General features: G+C 47.2%; 1 protein-coding gene across 13 annotated transcripts in view; it reads right to left on the bottom strand.

The window, feature by feature from the left end:
* APBB2 (amyloid beta precursor protein binding family B member 2) overlaps positions 1-19,887 on the bottom strand; it is a 387,308-nt gene that overhangs the window by 70,768 nt on the left and 296,653 nt on the right. For all 13 annotated transcript variants that reach the window (XM_040485051.1, XM_040485032.1, XM_040485027.1 and 10 more), the window contains 2 exons: positions 6,536-6,682; positions 2,748-2,875 (listed from right to left, as the gene is read on the bottom strand). In XM_040485051.1, coding sequence (XP_040340985.1) covers positions 2,748-2,875; positions 6,536-6,682 — 275 coding nt within the window. The remainder of the gene's footprint in view (positions 1-2,747; positions 2,876-6,535; positions 6,683-19,887) is intronic.

The raw sequence follows: 19,887 nt of genomic DNA, 5'->3' as shown, positions 1-19,887 counted from the left end.
AGAGAGAAGAAATCCCTTAAGAGATTCCATTTTCTCAGTAAGGAAGGTTACAAAGGAATGCAAAACGGGCTCATTTTTGCAAGCAAAATGAAACACTTTTATGTTTTATTCATGCAAAATGAAAACCCCTTTCCTTTGCAGCATTACAAATTGAATTTGCTCGTGTAAATTGCTATAAAAAAAAAAAAAAAAAAAAAAAATAAAAAAAAACAAAAGAAAAAAAAAAAAAAAAAGCAGGAATACAAAGGCCCTTTCTTCTAGGGAATGAAAGCTCAAGGGACCAATGGGGAGAAATAGAACCTTTCACTGGCAAACATACTTTTTTATTTACTGCTTCCAAAAGCAATCCGACTCAAGGGCCCCCAACCCAGTGCAGAAGCTTGAAATCCTGACAGCCAGTGTGGAACTTGAGGGAATTTCTAAATGACACTTATCTGTTAACACTGAGTAAGAATAAGAAGCAGTTTCAAAAACATGGTTAACCGAGCCCACATTTCAAAAAACATAACCAAGGCAATGTAACCGAATTCATACTGCTATCATTGGAGGGTTGCGGGGGGGGGGGGGCTCTTCTTGCCTTGGAAGTTGGAGGATAACTGAACTCATTGTGTCTGGAACAGCCCCTCATCCCCCTGTATCCAATGATAAGCTGTCCTTGAAACCTGAGGTCTGACTCCTCCCATATTCACCCTGTCTTTGAAAGGAAGCTGTGTAATTAGATGTATCTGCTGGTCTCTGTTCCCTTCACGAATTAAGAGCTAACCTTCATTAACCATTTACCACGTCTCCATCACTGTGCCAGTTAACAATACGGACACAACTGTATATATACACAATATATACAAATGCTTTGTGGCCCCTATTATGATCTCCATTTCACAGATGAGAGAAACTGGGATTCAGAGCTTGAATAATTTTGTCAACTGGATTTTTGAGTATTTTTTTTTCTCCCTGAACATGTGGCGTTTGGCCTCAACTTCAAAAACTGGGTAGGCTGAAACCGTCATCAATGAAAATCTGCTTATGGTCTAATCTTAAGAAAGGTTAACAATCCCATCTAGTTGTACATGCATATAATGATCTTTACCGAGGCTTCTGCCTTTAAAACAACCTTGGGGGACAGGAACCAGGCAAGAATCGAGCATCCTACACCCTTCCATTAAGGCTAATGTTTTCAATGATGAGCAAACCTCATCAGGTATTTTCCTTGTAAAATTAATCAATTCATATCAACTCATCCCTGTGGTGCTATAGCTCTGGCATGGTTAAGTGAATGACAGACAGGTGTATACACACAAATTATCTACTCATTCCCCCCAGTGCACTTGGCCCAGCTGTCACCGTTCATCACTCCGTTACAAAAGCTCAAAGACACAACTCGGGGTGCCTGGGTGGTTCAGTTAAGTGTCTGACTTCAGCTCAGGTCATGATCTCGTGGTTGGTGGGTTCGAGCCCTGCCTCGGGCTTTGTGCTGACAGCTCAGAGCCTGGAGCCTGCTTCCGATTCTGTGTCTCCCTTGCCCTCGGCTCCTCCCCCACTCACACTCTGTCTCTCTCTCTCTCCCTCAAGAATAAATAAACATTAAAAAAAAATCCAAAAGCTCAAAGACACAACTGTGCTCTTAGGAAGCTTTATCCAATCAGCAGGCACAAGACACTCCCGCTTTCTCTCTTGCAGACCGTTTATTCTTATGTCTGGTTATAGCAAAAATGCTTGTTCTTACACTGATGAGTGCATAACCATTTTTCTTTCTGCTTGGAACCTGAAACTGAATCAAAAGACTACCAAATCTACCCGGGAAAAACCAAGGCAGAGCCCCCAAGAGAGGACCACACGACCCAATAAACCAGAATGCCCAGGAATGGAGCCATAAGCCCAGAAGAGCATCTTTCTGTCATCTGGGATTTTTCACTTGCTTTTGTCCATTTTCAACAAAGAAACAACTAATCATCGTATGCCTGATCCCTAAATGCTAGGAGATCCTCGGATACTTTGAGAGTTGCCAAAGGTTAGCTATAATTTAAGAGCTGAATGCATTTCATGTAGCCCAATTACTTAACAACGGTATCCAAATATGAGGTCTGTGGTAAATGCCACTTTATTATTTAGAATATGTATTTGGATTTCCTTATTTCCAGCCATCCTAGAGAACAGACGATTCACAACACATCTAAGAAGTACTTGCTGTAAATAACAAACGTTCAGCAGAATTTCAGAAAAACACTGAATGGAATTTTGAGGTGACCAGACATATCAAATGTTAAAAAAGTTCGGGCAGCCCCAAACCCCAGAAGTTCCTGATCAGCATGATTTAATGATCTAAAGCTCGTGGTACAACCTCTCCCTTCACACAAGCCCTCTAAGAAGGAAACACCAACAGGAGGGCTTCTGAAATGGCTAAGATTAACCCAGACTGCAGAGAAGAGGGGCAAAAAAGGGCAGGGGTCCAGAGAGCCTGGGTGAGTCAGCAACTCAGATGAGGAGGACGTGCAGGACGAGAAAGATGCAGAACTCGAAGACAGGATCCAGAGTTGCAAAAGGTGTGAGGGGCAGAAACCAGGAAGGGAAGTGGTTTGGAGGGTTTATGAGGCAGGGACAGAGATGTGCTTTTACTCTTTCGCGTTTCCAAGGACAGTCTATTGACACCTTTCATGTTCAGTGAGGGACAACAACAGCGAGGCCACACTTTGGTGTGAAGGAAGGACTGGAGCGGGGGGAGAGGGGAGGCACCAGCGCGGGGTACTCACCGGCCGTTGTCGCGGCCCACACCCCACACACGGATGCTCGCGATGGGCTGGGAGTGGAGCACGGTGCGGTCCATGGGGTCCACCAGGCTGAGTGTGTCGTTCTCCAGGATCAGGTACATGTCTTTCCCCTGGGGTCCCAAAAGAAAACACGCTCTTTTTCTCGGGAAGCTATGGGTCATGATGCCTACAGCCATCTAGGGACATCATTTCAAGGGGCAAAAGAAACCACCCTTCAAGTCTGTTATTTGTTTTCCTAACAGCAACATCCTCTCCTGACTAAGCATAAGTCTGGGGCACCTGGGTGGCTCAGTCGGTGAAGTGTCTGGCTCTTGATTTCAGCTCAGGTCATGATCTCACAGTTCGTGAGATCAAGCCCCATGTCAGGCTCTGTGCTGGCAGGACGGAGCCTGCTTCGGATTCTCCGTCTTCCTTTCTCTCTGTCCCTCCTCCACTCATGCACGCTCTCTCTCTCTCTCTCTCTCTCAAAAATAAAGAAACTTAAAAAAAATATGCATGAATCTTTCATACTCCCCCCACACCCAGCTTCTCTCTCCCTTTCCAAGTCCTCTCAAATGTATCCTTAGCCTGCCTTCTACCCAGCTCTTGTTTTTCATTATTTACAATTCCGAATCTTGACCCGGGGAAAAAAGGCTAATGGAGGGGTTCCCTGGAGAATCTGGTCTTTCGCTAACTCCGTGCCTGTCATTCTCATCGCCTGTCTCTGTCCATCCCTTCCTCTCTGGTCAGACCCTAGCAGGCATGTCCCCGACGGCCTTCCCACAACCATTACCATCCCATCGCTTGGTATGTACAGTACTTTGCATCTATGTGATTTGGTTGACAAACAGCAGGTGCATTTGTGGCATCTCTTGGTACCACAACAGCTAGTGTTTATAGGACTTTATCGCATTGCAGATATGCCATGTGCTTCGAGCACATTGGTTCATGATCTTTCTGACTTGCCCTGAGAGCTTGGTGTGCTATTATCTCCAATTCACAGACAGAGAAATCAAGACTTCAAGGTTAGGCAACATGCTCCAGGTCTGACCCAGAAACTGTGAGGCCTTTAGCGACACGGTGCTGCTGTAATACCACAAGGAGAGGCCGAGGTTTCTCACTGCTTGCATGGCTCTTTAGGGTTTGCCCTCCTGTCTCCTCACATATGTTGGCTCTTTGGGGCCAAGAACACTGGACTATTCAATTTTTTTTTTTTTCAACGTTTATTTATTTTTGGGACAGAGAGAGACAGAGCATGAACGGGGGAGGAGCAGAGAGAGAGGGAGACACAGAATCGGAAACAGGCTCCAGGCTCTGAGCCATCAGCCCAGAGCCTGATGTGGGGCTCAAACTCACGGACCGCGAGATCGTGACCTGGCTGAAGTCGGATGCTTAACCGACTGCGCCACCCAGGCGCCCCTGGACTATTCAATTTTATTCCCCCTGCAATTCCTCAGGCATCATTTGAGAAATTACTAAACATTTGCTGCACACTAAAAGACGGTGTCCTTTCCCCCACCCTTAGCTGAGGGCAGCCCTCTGGTGGTTTTCAGGAGATGCAAGATGGCTGTGCCTCGGAGAGCTGGGAATGGAGAGGGGGCAGGTCCCAGGTGGTGCCAACCAGGTGATGCACACTGGATTACTGAGCGCTGTCTGGGCATGTCTGGTGCCTTCTCCTTCCTCTCCGTCCTTCCCCCAGGAATGAAGCACTGACTGTAGCCTAAGAGATCTTCAGCCAGACCTGCTAGTGAGTGGCCCCCAGTACAACTCCCACCTGGTAACCCCCACCCCACTTCTGTCCAGCTGCTGCATGGCAAACACCTTGCAGATACTAACACACTCTGAAAGCCTCTGTTTTAATGCTTTATGGGATGTGAGCCATGGTCCCCCTCACTGAGCAGGGTGATGCCTTTCCTTTGAGCTAACTCAGCTTAGAAACCCCAACCGGTCCTCCCAAAGGTCCCAGAGGCTGTCTTTGTTGGTTAGTTCTACTGGCCATCTTTACACTGTTGGTCAGAACCGATGCCAACTTCCAGCTGGTCGTCTAAACTGAGAATGGCTGGCTGAGTACGGAGTGCCCCTGAATGAAAATACAGCGTGTATTCTGCTGGGTCATTCAGCACACTCATAGCTTCCCATGCACATCCTATCGATTTTCTCATTAACACACGGCAGCTCTGGGCTGCCCAGTACGAAGTCTTGCTAATTGGTTTTTGTTACCCCAACAGCGATGTGTATGCAGCCGTCATCTAAAGATGAGACACTCATCCAGCACTCATGACTATATTTTCAGTCAGTCACTCAAACATGTAAGGAGTTGTGCTGTATGTGTGAGGCATGGCAAAAAGGCAGAGCTCATAACCCTAAGCGTTGAGCTATACTTCATATACTATGAACTAGAAACACTGCCTGAAGAGTTTATTATTCAGAAGAGGAAAGAACTGAGAAAAACAGGAATGGCATAGCAGGGTTAAGTAGCAGATTTCTGGCCTGGCTGCTCCCTCACCCTATATCCCCATCCACATATCTCTCTCTCTCTCTCTCTCTCTCTCTCTCTCTCTCTCTCCTGTAGGAATCCTGCCAAGTGGAGATTGCTTTAGAATTTTACTAAGCTCTTCTAAGTATCTAATGCTAAGTATGGTGGTATTCATCAGTCACTCACACATTAGTATAAATTACTTTCTTCTAAATCCTAGCTGAGATTTGTTCTTTTGGTGGAATAGCATTTTTAACTGAAGGAGATGGCAGGTAGATAATTTGGTGGGAAAGACATGTCTGGGTATTTGGGTGGGAGGTGGGAAGTAATGCAGTCAAAGTATGGGAAAGCCAAATACCAAACAAATGTCCTTTTCTTGGACAGGAGAAAAATTTTCCCTCTTTTCCCCATGTTCGAGATCTGAAAGTCTGGACGGCAATGCAGCCCAGCCCCATTCTAAGGTACAGAGACTCCTCCACGGGAAGCCTTGGGAGCCCCACTCTCATTATGACACAGCTCCTAGGGTAACATGACGGGGCTCCAAACAGCCCATCAAAGATGTCAGGGCTCTGGTGACCCTGGGCATGGTTTAAGGGTCATGGATTCATGCAGCGAGCACTGTTTCCAGGTGCTTCTAACATACCTGCTCCCCAGATCTCCAAGCATGGTAGGAATACGGATTTTCCCGTTTGATATGATTTTTATACGAATTTGGTATTTTTACCTATTACGTTCCTTTCTGAAATGATGTCAATTAACATTTCAAAAACAGAATTACCTTATTCAAAGTGAGAAAAGAATATATAGGCATCCATTCTAAAAGCTCAGGTATAATACTGATTTTCAGATTATAAATAACGCAGAACGTGTTATAAAAGGATAATTTGTCAACTTTTAGAGTACAGGGACATCAAACATTGCTGCGTGTATGTGTAGGGGTCACATTACCCTTTGAGAACATATTTTCAGAGAGCTCTTCACTCCTTCCTACATAAGGGTGCATCCGATATTGCATGCAAGTTTTGGGGTTTCGGGGCCCTGGCACCCATTCATACATCTCTGGGGCTCAGAGATACCAGGTCAGACCCTGTCATGTAGACACAGAACTGTTCTCTGCCAGGGCCCAGTCCTCGCTGGGATCTTGGCTGGGCTAACAGATAAATCAAAGGGTACACCATACTCACACTACCTGCCTTTCTGGGAAAATGCACCTGATAAACATCCTCAGTATCACATCCCACGGAGCTCTGGCGTCTCACAAAGCACAGCAGAGCATGAGCAAGCCTGCCATTAATTATTCCCACGTTTTACTCACCTCTCCCCAGATGCCGACCGTATCCCGGATGTCATTTTTGCAGTAAGAAAGCTGCCTGATGCAGTTGTTGACGGCAACGCTGCTTTTACCAGGGGCGAGGTCCTCCTCTGCCATTTCCACCCATCCCAGGGAACGCACAGCAAAACACTGAGAGACAAAGCAGAGGGCATGAAAGTACACACTGATCATGGCCCCTCTCCTCCAGTGTGCCCAAATCCCCTGCAAGGTAGCCGTAATGCATCTTCAGTTACTATATCATGTCTGGTCATCAAATTCAGCAAATTCCTCCATTGTTGGAAAATTACACTGTGACTGTTTTTTACTGTTAAAAACATGTAGTGATAAACAACTTCTTGCCTACTTTCCTGTGTGTGTTCAGATTTTTGTCTCAGAGTGTAGATTACTAGAATTACAGGGCTAATTAGTACAAGGATTCTTAAGCTCCTTTACCTATGAGAAGGCATTAAAAATTTTTTTTTTACATTTATTTATTTTTGATAGAGAGAGACAGAGCACAAGTAGGGGAGGGGCAGAGATAGAAGGAGACACAGAATCCAAAGCAGGCTCCAGGCTCCGAGCTATCAGCACAGAGCCCAATGTGGGGCTCGAACTCACAAACCACAAGATCATGACCTGAGCTGCAGTTGGACGCTTAACCGACTGAGCCGCCCGGGTGCCCCGGCATTTTTTTTTTTAATAGTAAGAAATGCAACACCCATGAAATTTACTACTTGTTAAACGCCTAGAACAAGATAATGGGAGAGAGAAAGAATTAAATACATATTAGGTACTTGTTTCTAGTAATGATAAAGCAAAATGTGTTTTCTAGTACCCAGAAATGAAGGAAAATAGGGGGAAAATGTGCTTTTGTGATAATAGGTCTCGGGTCCTATAGCATCTGTAATTAGCACCAAATCCTGAAAGCCCACACAATGGACAAGTTCATAAGATACTTTACAGCACAAATTCTTTTAATGGTTTTATCCTTTAGAGATATTTTATTTGAGATCACACTCCTCGTCTTCCTTTTAGAAATTCGTTTCTTCAACTGTTTCAAAATATAAAAAGTATTATATGCACATTGCAGCAAATGAGAAAATTCAAAGATGTATAGAAAAGAAATTCACGGGACATGTGAGGGGTAATTTGGCTACAGATCTGCTTACTGTCAGTCGCCAGGGATGCTAGGTGGCTGAAACCGGGGGCTCCCAAGCTGCACAGCACTTGAAGAAGAGCCTTCCCCGCCCAGGCAGGGCAAAGGAGGGGCCCCGTCTCTGCGGGAGCCAACAGGCTGGCTCTCAAAGAGCATCTTGTAAAGTTCCCAGAGTGTACTTCATAATCAGACTGAAGAAGAGGCAGTTAACTAGGTATGAGCAGTGAACAGGACAGCCCAACTGTTAAAAAGACAGAAAATGCCCACCCCACCTCCAGAATGCAAACAGCCAGGGACCCCGGGGAACGGGGAATGTACCTCCATTCTTTCCACGAGACAGCTGCCCTAAAGTAACCTCTAGCTTCCTTAGGATACATTTACACTGAGGTTTTGAACCTCCCCCCAGCTCACAGGGCTTGGCTGCCAGGGCAGTTCCAACAAGGACCACTGAGGGCGGAAGAACTCCCCCACCCCGCTGGTCGGAGGAGTCCCTTGGAGGGTTGGAGGCGGCTCTTGGGAGGGCCCAGCTCTGACCCATAACCCGTGCTAGTATGAAAACCAGATAACCAACCGCCCCGTGCAGTTGCCATCTCCGGACCTGCCTGCTGTCCCAGCTGAGTGTACTTTTGCTTTGATCACTCTTGAATGCTTGAATGCTTGCTTGCTTACGTGTGGTTCTGAATTCCTCCTTGGCCAGACTCAAGAACCAAGGCCGGGGAACACGCCGACTTACTGCTGACAAAATGAAGAAATGCTACGAACTGTCCCAAAGTGACCACATTCAGTCCAGTTCCACCTCCCCTGTCTCGCCCCCACGCCCTGACAGGACACCTCCTTCCCCGAGTTGCTCACCACGTTCTCTCAGGGGGCCAAAAACCCCACCAAAGTACCCATCTATTTAAGCAAACGGCACACAGGTCCTTCAGCCTAGTGGGGACACAGTGAGGTATCTGCATAAGCACAGGGAACAGAACAGCAGCCCTGAGCTGACGGTGGATAGGATGCCTTCTACAAATACACCAACAAGGGGCGCCTGGGTGGCGCAGTCGGTTAAGCGTCCGACTTCAGCCAGGTCACGATCTCGCGGTCCGGGAGTTTGAGCCCCGCGTTGGGCTCTGGGCTGATGGCTCAGAGCCTGGAGCCTGTTTCCGATTCTGTGTCTCCCTCTCTCTCTGCCCCTCCCCCGTTCATGCTCAGTCTCTCTCTGTCCCCCAAAAAATAAAATGAACGTTGAAAAAAAAATTTTTTTAAAAACAAATACACCAATAAGACAAGGTGTCCCTGTTGACAGCTGCAAAAGCTACTCCGCTCTGTGTCCGGAGGGAAGTTTCTGGGAGACGCCCTCACACTTCATTCAGTGCAGCGAGACCACTCACAGGGGAGGAGGATGCCCACGGGCACGAGGGCGGCCGTGACCAGCAGGGGGGTGGCCTCTGTCAGTGGCGGGCCCGGCCCGTCTGCAGCTCTGCTTCCTCAGCCCAGAGACCAAAGTGTGTTTCTCCTGGCGGGCAAGTCACACTCGCCCACACCATGGCACACAACTTCCCCAGCTCACAACCTCCGGGGGGCAGGGTGGGGGGCTATGCCCCTCAGTGTCCCTTTCTGCTTCCTGCACGTTAGTGTAACTCACTAACCTCCTCCTTGTTGGTTCCAGCGTGGCCCCACATCGGTAAAAACACAGTGCCACAATGATGGGGTTTTGGGGTGGCGGTGGGGTTGGGAGCTGACGGCCAAGAAAGAATTCCTGAGACGTCTTTTGATGTAAAGACAGTGATTTTATTAAAGCGCAGGGACAGGACCCGTGGGCAGGAAGAGCCGCACTATAAGTGTGTGTGTGTGGGGGGGGGGGGGGGGGACAGTTTTATGGACGGGGGAAGGGGGAGATAAAGTTGAGAGAGTTCCTGAAGGAACTGTCACCTGCTGTCCACGGATTACTGGAGGCCTAGCTATTGTCAAGCTAAGGTTGTTTTCCCCTCTAGCAAAGCATTAATGTTAAGACAGGAGGGAGTTCCCGGAGAAATGTTATACTCTGCCTGCCTCAAGGCGCTGCAGGTTATAAGGAAACTGAAGTTTACCTGCCATTTCCTTCTGCCTTTGATCCCCCCATCACTATGGAGGGAAGGGTGATGTTGGGGCTCCAGGAAACTGAGTCTACGGGGTTTCGGGAGATTAGGCTATTGATAAGATTGCCTTTTTCCCGTAATTTACTAAGATTATTTGTAAACTGATGGAGACTCTATCAGTTTAACCATTTGTTTTCTGTCCTGTCCTTTGTCCTAGAGCAGCAGGAGGGCCTGAGGAATGCCACACATAGCTCACCTGGGGGCGGGGAGGGTGCTATTAGCCTGTACTTTGCCCTCAGCTTGCCCCACACTCCCTCCTCAACAACCCACCCAGCCTGCTTTCTGATCTTGTCACATCCCACCTTGTGATGAAAAACTCTGCTTTTCCACCTTCACCAAATAAGCGTGTGGCGGTTTCCCCATAAGCCAACAAGCAGTTCTCAGACACCAGCTGGGTGTCCTATGATTCAACTGCATTCCGACGCCACCTGCAGACAGTCCCACAAGAGTGTCTCTCCTCCCCCCACCCCCCGCCTCCCCCACTGCCACTTCAGATGCCAGTCACAAGCCCAGGTTATAGACTGCAGGTTCCAACAACTCACTCCTTGGATTCAGTTCATTTATTAGAACAGCTCACAGAACTCAGAAACATTTTACTTACTAGCTTCCACGCCCGCCCAAGTACCCTGTTCTCTCCAATCTCCATGTGTTCACCATTCTTTTGGGTTTGTATGGAGACTTTATAACTTAGGCAAGATTGATTAATTCAGCAGTCACAGGTGCACTGGTGATGGAACTCAATCTCCAGCCCCTTCCCTCTCCCCAGGGTCCAGGGGCAGGACTGAAAGTTCAACCCTCTACACACCAGGTTGGCTCCGCTGGCCACCAGCCCCAGCCTTGGGTGCTTTCCAACAGCCAAATCATTAGCATAACAAAAGTGATTAGCATCCCAATCACTCTCAGCACTTCAGGGAATTCCAAGGGTTTGGGGAGCTGTGAGCGGGGACCAAAGGTAAGCACCAAACACAGGAGAAATATATCTCAACATCCAAATATATTTTTTTCTTATAAATCACACTGTCACACATCTCTAGTGCTCTCCTCCTGTGTCAAAAAATAATTGGAAACTCTCTTGATTTGGAGAACATTTATATCATCCCAACCTACTTTAACGCAGAAAATAAACACAGCACAATTGTATCATCTGACGCAACAAACCAGACATTGTCCAAATGCCAAAGGTATTATTAATTCATTTACTCCTCACATCAACCCTTTGAAATCAATACTACATTAACTGTACCCATTTTCTAGGTGAGGAAAGAGAAGGAAGCATCAGGCTAATAAGTGGTGAACTCAGGGTTCAAACCCAGGCAGTCGGACTTCAGGGCTCCCACTCTTAACCATTCTCTATCTGTCTGAGATTTTGCTGGAGGAACAGTGCCAGAGAGGGCAACAGAACAGCCAGCAACATCAGCACAACTGTGAGTATATATGGCCCAGAGCAGGGACAGCCTGCATTAAAATCTCAGCTCTGATTTACTGGTACTGTGATCTTGCCAAGTGATTCACACGATCCCAAGTTTTTCCTCATTTATTAAAATGGAAAGAACATGCTGAACATTTGTTGAATGGAAAGAGCAAATGAATAGAGTGCTACAATAAATCTTAACTGGAGTTATCAAAGGGGGAAAGAACTGAAAGGACAGATTTGAAGTCAGGGTGACCACATGTTCCAACTGTCCCCACGATAGTTCTGGTTTATGTTTGCTGTTCTAGCAAAATCACTGAGTGGCTCCTTTTACTCTCCAGTTTGGATAATAAATTATTATAGTCACTCTAGTCAAATTCCAGTGATTCTGCCTCTGACGTGAAAACTGAGGTTTTAAGGGGACACTGTGATATGCCCAAGTGGAAACAGCGTTCGAGATTGACAGAAGCTGCCATCAACAGACCATCTGGTGATCCTGGCCGAGGTGAACGGCAAAATGCCAGTATGACCGTATGAATGGTCATATGCCTTTTAAACTAGAAGCCAGGAACACATTTTGCCTGCTACAAAATCCTACAGCCCGTAAATACTCAAAGGAATTTATTAACAATAAGTAGGGAATACTGGCTGCTTTTTGTCCTTTGAGTTCAAGATTTCAATCTAAACAAGCTCACTGAAACTCAAGGGTATTTTTCTTGGCTAAGAAATGCACATGGTGCATGAAGTGCATTGTTTGTCACACCGATAAAAAGAAAACAAGATCCCTTACTATATTATTACAACGAATTTAAGTAATTTTCCTTGTGCAATCTTGCTGCTGTTGTAATTCAGTTTCTGATCTATAAAGCTTCACCACGGGTCCCCGTGGCCTAAGTAAGAGGAAACAGGTGTAAGGGGGAATAGCCGAGAACCACCAGGGAGCGAGCTCGCCTTCCTACCGAAGAACCAAGTGACAAAGAACAGCCTGTGCTGTTTGGTGCTGCCCCCGTGTGGCGAGGAAGGTTTACAACCACCACCACTTTTCCTTAAGCTCAGAAATAATGATACTTAGTGTAATCAGCTCTGGGAATAAACATTTGTTTCAGAGTACGGAAAGAGCCCAAAATAGTCAATCAAAAAAACCCAAATATTTAACCTTTTTCAAAATTTAAAGAAAAAAAAACCAATGTTTGCTCTTTGATGTTCCTTTTTCTTCTTTTTCTTTCTCTACTTCTTTCTTTTCTTCCTTCCTTCCTTCCTTCCTTCCTTCCTTCCTTCCTTCCTTCCTTTCTTTTTTCTTCCTTCCTTTCCTTTCTTTTTAAAATTTTAAAGTAATCTCTACACCCAACATGGAGCTTGAACTCACAACCCCAAGATCAAGAATTGTACACTCCACTGACCAAGCCTGTCAGGCACCCCGATGTTCATTTTTCGGTAGCTCTTTACTAAAAGGGCACAAATGAGTAATGGTTCAGGGAAAGGACAGTGTCATCGTATGAATCTAGATTTAAGTCACAACTCTGGGGAAGTCACTTCAGATCTCTGAGTCTCAGTTTCTTCATCTGCAAGGTGGGAATAATAACAGTACCTATACTTTATAGCATTGTTGTTGGGACTACATGAGACAATGCAGATAAAGTGTTTAACATAGCGCCTGGAATACAGCAAGAACTTGATAAACGTTTGTTATATCATTGACAGATTTTAACTTTCCTATGTGTGGGTTTTAAAGATCTCGCTAGTTTCACAGACTGCAGCAGAGGCTAGCATGTGGAGATGTGCCATGGGCTGTGGTACATGCAAGCACAGCACCCACAGGCCTTCATTGAAACACAGAAAACTGGCCCCTGGCCCCACAGTTTCTGATTCAGTAGGTCCTAGTAGGGAGTCTGCAAGAGAATCTGCGTTTCTTTCTTTTTTTTAATTTTTAAAATAAAAACAAAAATTTTTTTTAAAAGATTTTTGAGTGTGTGTGTGAGAGAGAGAGCGTGCACACATGTGCGTGCATGAGCGGGGGAGGGGCAGAGAGAGAGGGAGACACAGAATCCAAAGTGGGCTCCAGGCTGAGCTGTCAGCACAGAGCCCTATGTGGAGCTCGAAGTCAAGAACCGTGAAATCATGATCTGAGCTGAAGTCAGATGCTTATCCGACTATGCCACCCAGGATCCCTCCCCCCTGCCTTTTAAAAAATTTATTTATTATTTATTTTGAGGGAGGGAGAGAGCGAGTGTGGGAGGGGCAGAGAGACAGGGAGAGAGAGAATCCCAAGTGGGCTCCACATAGTGCAGAGCCCAATGCGGGGCTCAAACTCATGAAGCATGAGATCACGACCTGAGCCGAAGTTGGATGCTTAACCGACTGAGCCACCCAGGAGCCCCGAGAATCTGCGTTTCTAACAAACCCCCAGGTGATGTCGAGGTTGCAGGTCTGGGGGCCACGCTGTGAGAACCATCGCTATAGACAGGACGGCTCCTTTCCTCACCCAAGGTCACGCTGGCCCTAAGCTGGTCCTGAAAGTAAAGCGTGGGTGGAAAGCCCAAGACTGCCACTTACTACTCATGACCTTGAGCACGCCAGTGAAAATCTCCGTGCCTCAGCTTCTTCACGTGATACTCAAATTCCCTGTCTCCCAACAGTCTGTCACATGTGCGGATTAACGGGGCAGAGTTTGCCGCTGCTCCTGTTGCTGTTGTCAGTCATCACTGGCATTAGGGGAACGAGAGTCATGGCTGAAATCGAAGGGACACAGCTCTTGGCCCGAGGCTTCCTTCTCTCCCACCCGGTCTCTCCTCCCTGGACGGGAATCAAACTGTCACATCTCGGTTGGAAACACACATTCTGTTTCAATTTCATTGTCTCTGAGTACTGCATTAATAGAGACACACGCCTGGGGGAAACCTCTCCCAGGGAACACGTGTTGAGGGAAAGAATACAGTAAAAAGCCTTGGTTTCTATGGTCAGACAGTCCTGGGTTTGAATTCCTACATTCCTGTCAATGGGTGCTCAACCTCCGTGAATCTAAGTTTTCGCAGATTAAAAATGGTTACAATATAGGCTCACAGAGCGTCCAGGAGATCCAAAGGAAATGAGGAAAGGAAAGTGGCTGGCGCATTGTGGGCCCTCAGAAATGTTCACTTTCTTCTCTTTCCAGATCAAGGAGGCCCTCTCGTTTCACTCTTTGTTCTCTGGGAGGTGGTCTGTGTTTTCTTCCCCTGAGCTTTAATGAGGACAAGCAAGATGAGAACACGATAGCAGAGGACTGGGGGGTGGGGTGGGGTGGGGGGTGGTGCTGTGCCAGGACCAAGATGAGACAAGGGTGGGGGCAGGGGGGAGACAAGAGAACCAGAGCTGCTGGAGGGTCCAGCCTTGCCTCCCCCAAGGAGAGCCGGCCTCGCTGAATGGCACCGAGGAACATGGTGCTCCAATGAGCCAACGTCCACAAAGCAGCACCTTCATTGTCCAGATCAAGTTCAGTGCCCTATGACTACTGAGCGGCAATGACAAAGAGGAGGATGATACCAGAATCAACAGCCAAACTACATTCGAATTTAAAAAGTTCACAGAGAAAAGGCTACAGTTGGGTCTAGCACTACACATGTAATCTTAGTTAACACTCATTTATAGGACTGACTTTCCATTGAAGCCTAATCACCCTGCAGCACAATAACAACGGTGTATTCAAGTCAATCAACATTTACTGAGTGCCTATTAGTTTCTGGAGACACAGAGAAATGAGTCAGACACAGCTCCGCTCTCAAGAAGCCTGCAAAGGAGCAGACGCGAAGTGGGAATCTATCACACGGCAACGTGACATAAAGGGACACAGACGTACACATGCGTGTTGATTGCTCAGAGACAGGGAGTTTGGGACTGATTCCTGAGCGATGTGGTATTGAGCTGAGCCTTGTAGGATGGATGGATTCATTCAGTTAACAAACATTTACTGACACTTTAAGCCAGGTACCGGAGACACATCGATGAACCAAACAGACCAAAAGGCTCTGCTCTGAGTAGTATTTTAAAAAGTTGGAAGGGTGTATTCATTTGGCCATGGCCTCAAAGGTGACACAGCTCTGCTGAGTGAGCAAGATGAGTAAAGGTACATGGTATGCAAGGGAGGGGCATGAGCATGGTGGTTTAGGGCCCAGGATTTCAAGTCACTGATCTGGGAACAAATCCCAAGTTGGGTGATCTGAGCCAAGTTACTTAATCTTGGTGAGCCTCAGTTTCCTCCTCTGTTGCAGTGAGGACAATGGTATGGGCCTCCTGGGGGTACTGGCATGATTAAATGGAATAGTCTGTGCTCAGTATCTTCACAAGATCTGGCCCAAAGGGGATGGGTGAGAAAAGGGGGCTGCTCTTTTCTCAAGATCTTCGGTCTTTGCCAAATGTTTCAGGATTGGGGAATGCCACCACCAGCCAGCCATTCGATCCGGTTTTGTTTTTCCAACTAACGATCAAGTGGGACTACACCTCAGTGGCTGGAGGTGGAGAGAGACACAGGGCCTGGGGAGGAGCAGAGGAGGAGGGCCTGGGGAGGAGCAGAGGAGGCTCTGTATTCTTCAGAAGGGCAGGCTCTATCTCCTCAGCCTATCTCAGGGGGTTTAACCAAGTCTACCGCCCTGGGGATGGGGTCCGTGGATGGGCTTCTGAACCTCCTGAAAATATGTTCCAAATTATTTGTGTGTTTCCTTATTATGGAAAAGTGTCCAAAGCTTTCACCAACTTTCCAAAGGCTGTGAGAATATGAAGTGTTTCAAAAGAATTCCAAGGGAGTTAGATACCAGAGTACTCAGTCATCATGACGTCAATTAAGACACATGTATCGGGATACAAAAAGCTTACCGGTTGGCATCAGAGTTCTTCTCTGACAAGTGGAGGAGGAGGAGGAGAATGGTTCAGTGGCTCCACATACGAAATGATCGGGAATTCAGGGGAGAACAGAAGTGTGAATGAAAGGCAAGTGGGTATATAACCTCTAGGGAGGCACCGTCTCTGAGTGGGTGGCTTGTAAAGAGGAGGGAAGTTCTGAAACCCGCACCTGTTTTTGAACGCAGTGTAAGCCCCTGGATTATCCTTGGTGCTCCAGCAAAAGTGAGCTACAAAGCAATGGCTGATGTCCAGGGAGAATGAAAAGAGAAGGGTGTATGCTCCCCTGGGGAGATGCAGGAGAGAAGCAGCAACAAGCAAAGGCCTCAGGGTGGAGCCAGGGAAGTCAACACAAGCCCCAGGGCATGGGCAGAACTTTGCGAAGGACCCCTGGACTTCCTCAGGACAAGAGACTGGCCTTCTCCCCTGGAGCCCGGAGCAGGGTGATTCTGGCTGGTGCTGCAGAGCCCTTTTAGGTCTGTGTTCTTGGGGCCATGTGTTCCTGCTGCACAAGACTGTGAAGAAGAACTTTTTTTTTTTTTTTTTTTAAGAAAAAGAGAGAGAGAAGCAGGGCTCAGCTGGGGCTCACGTTTTTACCTGAAGTGGGGCTCGTGCTCACCAACTGTAAGATCATGACTTGAAGTCAGATGCTTATAGACTGAGTCACCCAGGTGCTCTGAACATCTCTCTCTTTCTTTTTCTTTTTAATGTTTATTTATTTAATTTGAGAGAGAGACAGAAAGCATGAGTGGGGCAAGTAGGAGAGAGAGGGAGGGAGAGGGAGAGAGAGAGAAAGAGAGGATCCCAAGCAGGCTCTGTGCTGACAGACCCACGTGGGGCTCCATCTCATGAACAGTGAGATCATGACCTGAGCCGAGATCAAGAGTTGGACACTTAACGGACTGAGCTACCCGGATGCCTCCAAAGAATATTTTTTAATAATCATACAGCCCATATATGAAGTGAGAGTATCTTTTTCAAAATTTTTTTCCATCTTGGTGGCCAGAATAACACAGCCACTTAGGGTACCTTCATGACGTTCGACATCCCCTGTTCCAGGAGATTTCCCTAAGAGTTAAGAACAGCTCTCCACCCCTGTCACTGCCAAGTTACTGTGTGCAATGGAGACGGCCCGAGCCTGATTTCTCTCTCCGGGCCAGTCTTCCGAACGTCCAGGCTTCACTGAGAACTAGGCGGCCAGGAAGCAAAGGGCTGTGACTGTCAGTGATGTTCACAGAGACTGTTCTAAAAAAAGCACAGGCTTTTCAATGACTCCAAACATCTTCCTTGGATGTTGCCTCCGTAACAGGGAGGTCTTCAGTTAATTGGTGTTTGTGGTCACTACATGGTGGAATATGCATCACTGTCATTAGGGACACCGTTTTTAATATCATGAAGCTTTATTTTCTATCGCCTTTCTTTGAAACACTGAAAGTTCAGCCCCCCGGTGGGCTCTGACTGGAGAGGTGGCTGGGGACTCCAGAGTGGAGCCTGACCCACTTCTCCATCCGGCTGAAGGAAGGAATCAGCCTGATTAATTATTCAGCATGACCCCGGCAGACAGCGAGGACCCAGAGTGCATTTCTACACGGACCCCAATGAGCGCTTCTGCTGTTCCAGCTGTTTCTCCCTGACTGTGGAAAGCATGGGGAGCATTTGGGTACAAAACAAGACGCCTGGCCCTTGGGGCCCTGGGACCACTAGGGCCATTTACTTTTAATTTCCGCCCCCCCCCCCTGCAACCTACCTTTCAGAACAAGACAACGCTGCTGTGTTGTGTACAAAAATACACCCTTTGTTAACATCCGACAGGGCCTTCTACAAAGGGGACAGTCATAATAACAACAAACACCACTCATAACAACAGATCTCACCCCCGTAGCGCTCTCTATGTGCCGGGCACCAAGAATGGATCTGTGGGGGAACCACTATCTACAACAGTCGTCTCCGTGCCTGTCTGCTTGCTCACTACCGACTGCTGGGTTCACAGAGCGTGGTTCCCAGCCCGGGGCTACCTCTGCCACCAGCAAGTAAGAGGCTCTGTCCCTAGTAAATGTTCTGGAAACATGCAAGGTCAGGGGGCAGGAATAATACTGACTGCATTCTCTGTGTTGGGGAAATGCCTCAGAGCAGGTGCAATCATAGGGAATCAAAGCTAAGTTATTTCACACAAATTAGGGGAACGATGTGATGCAGTTAAGGAGAACTTTCAATTCTCCCGCGTGCACAATGTGCAGCCACGCAGCTTCCCCAGATCTAAGGGTTTAGTGATTTTATTTATTTACTTATTTATGTATTTATGAGAGAGAGCGAGTAAGCAAGGGGAGCAGGGGAGGGGAGGGGTAGAGAGAGAGGGAGACAGAATCCCAAGCAGGCTCTGCACTGTTTGCGTGGAGCCCGATGTGGGGCTTGTACCCACGAACCCAGAGATCATGACCTGAGCTGAAATCAAGGATGCTTTAACTAACTGAGCCACCCAGGTGTCCCGTTGCGATTTTAAATCCTTAAATGAACAGGGGCACCTGGGTGGCTCAGTTGGTTAAGCATCCAATTTCGGCTCAGGTCATGATCTCACGGTTTGTGAGTTCGAGCCCCGCATTAGTCTCTCTGCTGTCCAGAGATCTACTCTTCCCTTCTCTCTCTGTCCCTCCCCACCCTTCTCTCTCTCAAATATAAATAAATATTTAAAAAGCACATCCAATCTTTAAGTGAATATATAAGGATTCTTTCCAAGCACATGTGTCTTTATTTCTCTCCCTCTGTGCCATTCCCAAGTCAGTTCCTGGCTGCAGGGACTCTTCCTAAACTGTTCCCTCTGCTATATAAAACATGTTTGCTGACTTGTAACCACGCAACATTGAGAAAAGCAGTCGTTTTGGGATTTATAGAAACTGACGTTTGAACCGCTGCTATACTGAAAAGAATGCACAAGGTAGTCACGCGGGAGCAGGCAGAGATGAGATTTTACGTGTACTTTAAATATTTAACTGTTGCTGGGGTTTCCTCCCTTCCCTACTCCTATTCAGAGGAAACAACCCCCCCCCCCCCCAGTGCCCCGTCCTCCTCACTGAGAGATCTCTCCTGTTAGGATGATCGTCCACCTGAGCAGAACAGCAGTCTGGGCTCCTTCCTGTCCCCTCGAATGGCCGGACAGGCTGGGGAGAGGAGTCTGAGGCTATGCTGGAGAGTGGGACAGGGTCACCGCACTGGGTTTGGCTTTTAAGACACACGTTTGCGCAGCACTGAAATCATGACATGCGTGTGTTCTGCTTTTCGTTTATGACACAAGATGTGTATTTTCGTGCAGCAAGGAAACCCTAACAGCAATATGTCATAGGCATTATTTCTGAGTATTTATTATCACCTTAAAAGCAATATTCTCACTAGTGCTTAGGTGAGGGGAATTCAGAATCAGAATGAAGAGGGAGGGGATTTCCATTTTCTGAGCTCCTATGTTAGAGGAGCTTTATTAGCTACCCAATTTACTTTAGGCTAATTCTTACAACCAAGTGAAAGAGGTACATTCCCCCACAACCCCCTCCATGTTTGGAAACAGGAAACACGCTTGTAAAGGGACCCTGGCAGGTTCAAGCCTTCATAAAATATTTTTTAAAATGTGACTTGGGGTACTGTCGTAGTCATACTTAACCCTAACGTTTGTGAATGTGGTGTGAGGAGGCTGGAGGGAGGAAGACCAAGGTGGGCGATGCAGTGTCACACACACACATTAATTAGGGGTGTGTGTGTAAGTGTGTGTGTGTGTATGTGTGTGTACGTTACATACTGAGTAGATAAA

The sequence above is a fragment of the Herpailurus yagouaroundi genome, unplaced genomic scaffold, assembly GCF_014898765.1.
Source record: "Herpailurus yagouaroundi ecotype Mexico unplaced genomic scaffold, PumYag 28, whole genome shotgun sequence".
NCBI lineage: Eukaryota > Metazoa > Chordata > Mammalia > Carnivora > Felidae > Herpailurus > Herpailurus yagouaroundi.
The sequence above is the reverse complement of the archived record's forward strand: the minus strand, read 5'-3'. Positions and strand labels throughout refer to the sequence as shown.